Raw genomic sequence first — 5,000 nt, forward strand, 5'->3', positions numbered from 1 at the left:
CACCGCCGCCAGCATCGGTACAAATTGCCGGGTATAGAACAGTAGGCGCGTGTTCAGCCATCGACCTACCGGATATATGCCTTGTATAGGGCAATCGATTATCGGTATTTCATCGATACCGTGTACCAGCAGGCAGCCAGGCTGGTGCACGCGCGTAATCCGCCACCACTCGTAATTATTCCCTAGAGTATCGCCGGCCGCGAAAATGATTTTATTTAGCAAAGTCGTGGCTGCTTCAACGGCGAACCAACAAGCGGGTGTGGAACGGACGGCCGCCTCACTGCTTGGAAAACCATTTTCAGTTGTGTTCGGTTTCGTCGCATTCCTCGTCGAGGGTTTGCGTTGTTCGCACCTGGAGAACGCGTATCAATTACTGTTTTCATAATATATCGGAGGGTTGGTGAAATTAATCGAGATATTATTACGTTTCTCACATTTTGCAAATACATGATGGGATAAAAAAGATATGATCATACCATATCAGGTTGTAATTTCCTTCTGCTAACAAATCTTAAGTTTGAGGAAAATATGAAAGGGACGATAATATAGATGATAGCTGTTCCAATTTTGTACTAAAGATCTTCTTAATATGTTAAATATCTTTTTGTTCATGGATAACAATCTAAAATACATAATATATTTATTATATAAATTGTATAAAGTTTTGTTATGTATAAATTAATATAAAGGAATCATATTTGTAAATAAATTGAAATCAATTTTGTTGTAACGCAATGTTTAAATAACGCAACATCTTATGCGACGAAAATAACCATACAAAAGATTCGGGGAGTAGAATATGAAATTTTTACATCTCTTTTCTATTCACTCAATTTTATATCTGTAGATTTTTATTTTTGTACTTGGACATGTGTGGCATTCGAAGCATTCTTCAGTTCTAGAACTGGTGGCTTTAATAAATTGAGATGGTGAGATTAGGTAATGTTGGGAAATATTTAAAAACTCGTAGTCGCTATACTTACACAATGAATGCTTTCCAATAGTTTTCTTGTAAAATTATTTAGTATTAAATTTCAATTTAGTCAAGGTAGTTATATTGTTAATAAAGTTATATTTTCGAACGAGTTTCCTATAAAGTCTTTTCATATCTACTTCCATTGTTAGACTATTTATCAGTATATAGTTTCCTAGTATAGGGTATATAGTTCCTTATAACATAGTATAATACTACATGGTCAATACACACAAACTATAGAACCTCAAGGCGCGAGATATAATAACAATTTCTGAAAACCTCAGAAAATTGACATTTCATACTAATGTATGATACTTTGAAATAAGTTCTACATGTACTTCACAAAATCACTCTTGTTCAAATTAAGGATTGAAAGACATTCTCTCTTCACTTTTCAACATGGACGAATGACGGACTGAATCGATCATTCAGCAGGGATCTGGTCGCAAATCGAGTGGTAAAATCGATTAGTCGCGTCGCCGAGAATCTATTCGCAGGAAATCGACTGCTCGGAGATCCAAATGGTGCATCGAGCATAAAACCGATCCAATTTCAAAGATTCCTTGGTCTACGTCGCCCTCTATAGTCCTGCCTATCTTTCTGCACCTGCGAACTGTATCCGACATCCGATACCTTTTCTTCTAGCGTTCCCTTCGTTTAAGAATTTCAAGTCGAGTGGAAGATTGTCCCTTCATCACGATACAAACTCGTGTTCCTTTCAACCTTTATTCGATCGAATCCTCGTTTTATCTATAATCGAGAATTTTTCTCGACTGCTGGTGGACAACCATTTGTTGGTTATGAGAATGGTAACCATTTTTTGAGAAATGATTGACCACGAATTAATCTTCGGGTGCTTTTAAATTTGTATATGTATCGTGAGTTTGGTATATAGAGATCGTATACTCAAGAATTTTGTTAGATTTTTCTTATAATTCCAAATATATGAATTTTATTCTTTCATTCCTTCTTTAATTTAGTTTAGCATTTAATTTAAATATTGTCAATCACGTTATATTGTCACATTATGGAAATGCATATGAAGTCGTCCAAGCTTATGATAGAATAGTATTATCTAAGTATTTATATGAACTTACCGTTTATGTTTATAAATGGTCAAATATCCATAAGCGGCGACACATTGTCAGAAATGAGCAATTGTGATACTCTTTCAATCATCTCTGTAGTAATAACAGTAGAAATTTAATTGATTTTGAGAATACTAAAATATGTTTACCGGTAGCAATTTAACACTCCAACGTATTGAAACGCCATAGTCAATAGAACAACTAGAGTCTGTTTCTCTCTAAAAACAAATTTTCAGACTTGATCCTTTCTTTCTTTTTATCTTTCAAGTATTCCTAATTTAATCGACGATTTTCAATTTTTTGATAATACAAAGGAACTTATCGTTAGCGCTAAATAATAACGTCTTATTCATTCAATTGAACTATGTTTTCTTTTTAGTTAGATTGGCTAGGGAATCATAGTTATGGTGGGGATAGATGCATGCATGTTTTGAAGCATAGTGTGTACCTATATGTATATAGTGCATTGAACGATGAAGTTCCGTATGAAGAGAGAAATTAGAAAAACGAAAAATCACTGGAAATATCGGGCCCAGGGGAAAGTGAATTCCTCGCGTTCCTCGATGCTTTCTTTCTGTTTTTTCGCCTCGTACCACCGATCCGTGGTAATCGTTCGTTATTCACTGGCTTCTTTTTCGAATTCCGCGAAAACAACGTTGGAAACCAGTCCACCATGAAACTACAAACCTTATTATTTTATATTTTTAGCAAGAATTTACTTTGTTTATGGGAGAAATAACAAATAATCAGTAATAATTCTACGCTATTGTTTAAAACACAGAAACTAATATTTATAGAAGTTATTAAATTTCTATCAATAAATATATGTATGTATATACAAATTTGGTTGTTCATAGTATAGTGGTAAGTAAACAATATTAGATTCAAAGATGTTTATAAAAGCATAGAGATTAAAGTATATTTATCTTTTATAGGTATATTAATTATTTATATAAGGTTATAATTTATATAGGTTATAATTTTTTTCAAGCTCAAAGCTTTTAAAAAGGAAAGGAAGAGAAAAAAAATTGAATTGTGAACAAAGGGTAAGATTCATTATCGAACACTATGTATGGAGTATCAATATCTTATTTATTATTCTCATAAACCGTCTATACATTTTCTCGGATAACATATGGTAACTACAAAGAACGACGCTTCTGGTCGCCGGCGAATCTAAACATCTTAGAGCCGTGATACTTACAGGCAAACACTTATGCATAATCGGTCGTGTTATACGTACATGTTCCTGTATCCAGAAACACGTAATTTATTTTCCGTTTTATGTTCTTTTTCCCTCAACATCATTTTTTTTTAATTTTCTTATTTTTGTTTTTGCTCTTTTCGTTATTTATTACGGGTGTAACTTCGCTAAACATACTCCGTGACAGTATTTCCGGTTAACTGCAATGGATGATCAGGCTAAAGCAATTCACGCGTATTTACAATTCCTTTCTCATGTCGTATCCTCCTTTTCTCTGTTTTCTTTTTACTAGTTAATTTTTATCGTGACAATACAATTTTCTTCTTTCATTCTCCCTCTCTCTCTCTCTCTCTCTCCCTCTTTCTCTCTCTCTCTCTCTCGAACATAACCTACACACATACACACACACACACACACTTCGTTAAGTCGCTTTATCTACACATGTATAAAGATATATTGTTACAATGAGACAGCCGTTCATCGCACAAACGACTCGTTTTTCATTCTCTTTATCGTGATCTGTTTCTCTTAGTACGTTCACGGAACGAAACACTATACGAAACTGATCGACACGAGTTGTATTATTCGGTGGATTACTGGCCACACTGTTTCATATATTCTTTAGAGACGTTCGACAAAAAATCTTCAACTTTTCAGGATTGAAAATTTTCTAACGGTATCCGCAGCACGCGGTGGAGAGGGTCTACGGGAATTCTTCATTGTGGTTCACACACTATAAAATTGCGGAACGTCTTCTTCCGCCATATTTGATTTCCTTCGAAGAACTTTGATTTCTTCTTAAGTGACATACCTTGTATGTAATGCGTCTATAATGTTTTTGAGGAAATATGCAAGGTTTCCTCGGAAAGACATATTTTTGAAGTTTCTTCTTTGGACCTTTTGGATTAGGTTACATTTATAAGTATGTAAGTAGAATTGTAGATTTCACCAATTCTTTCTTATCTTCCTTACTTAGGTTCCATGACCCGTTTTCTGTTTCCAATCTTTTTCAAGACACTGTCTCATTCTTATCATTTGTTGCAAATCTTCATCATCAGAGCTATTCGCCTCCAAACTTCCATCTGCGTTTTCCAAACTGCGTCATCATAACCTCCAAATCCTTAGGACAACTCATTTCATTCGTAAGATGACATCATATCTTTTTTAAAAAATCACATAGTTCCAAGTCTTTATCGATCTCTAGCATCTGCTCCAAATATCCATTCAGAACCATTCGCTGTCAACCTTTCATTATGTCATCATAACCTCTAATGATAACTTGATTAACTCGTAAGTTGAAATCGGATCCTCTTCAATCCCAAGTCCTCGCCAATCTTGTCATCTGCTTGAAATTTCCTTTCAGAACCATTCACCTTCAAACCTCCTTTCCGTCATCATAACAACAATAGAAAATTACCAAATGTTTCTTGTCACAATGATCTCGAACCATCCTCTTCGTATCCCACAGAGACTCGGAAACCTTCTGGAAACCCTCTCGCTCCCCAATATGATTTCTCATCTTGAAGAAACGACAGCGGACGCGCCGCCATTTCCACGGTCGAAATCCCTCCCCACCGTTACCCCTAAGCTATTGCAGGTAAGACCAGGTGGCGGCCTGCGCATCGTCCGGTCACTCGGAGTAGCTCGTCTTGTCACTCGCATCATCGGGACTGGTCTCCCGATAGGCGTCGCCTGTTCCATTTGCGTGTAGGCTCTGATTGGGCGGCTTGAT

General features: G+C 35.8%; 1 protein-coding gene across 1 annotated transcript in view; it reads right to left on the reverse strand.

The window, feature by feature from the left end:
• Nucleotides 1-3,133: 3,133 nt before the first annotated feature.
• Nucleotides 3,134-5,000, reverse strand: part of LOC100748419 (doublesex- and mab-3-related transcription factor A2) — a 33,203-nt gene continuing 31,336 nt past the window's right edge. The window contains exon 7 of the mRNA XM_012389000.3: nucleotides 3,134-5,000. This exon is cut by the window's right edge and continues 224 nt beyond it. Within this exon, the coding sequence (XP_012244423.1) occupies nucleotides 4,899-5,000 (102 nt within the window). The 3' untranslated portion in view covers nucleotides 3,134-4,898.

Source organism: Bombus impatiens, unplaced genomic scaffold (genome assembly GCF_000188095.3).
Source record: "Bombus impatiens unplaced genomic scaffold, BIMP_2.2 scf_0582, whole genome shotgun sequence".
In the NCBI taxonomy this organism is placed as follows: domain Eukaryota; kingdom Metazoa; phylum Arthropoda; class Insecta; order Hymenoptera; family Apidae; genus Bombus; species Bombus impatiens.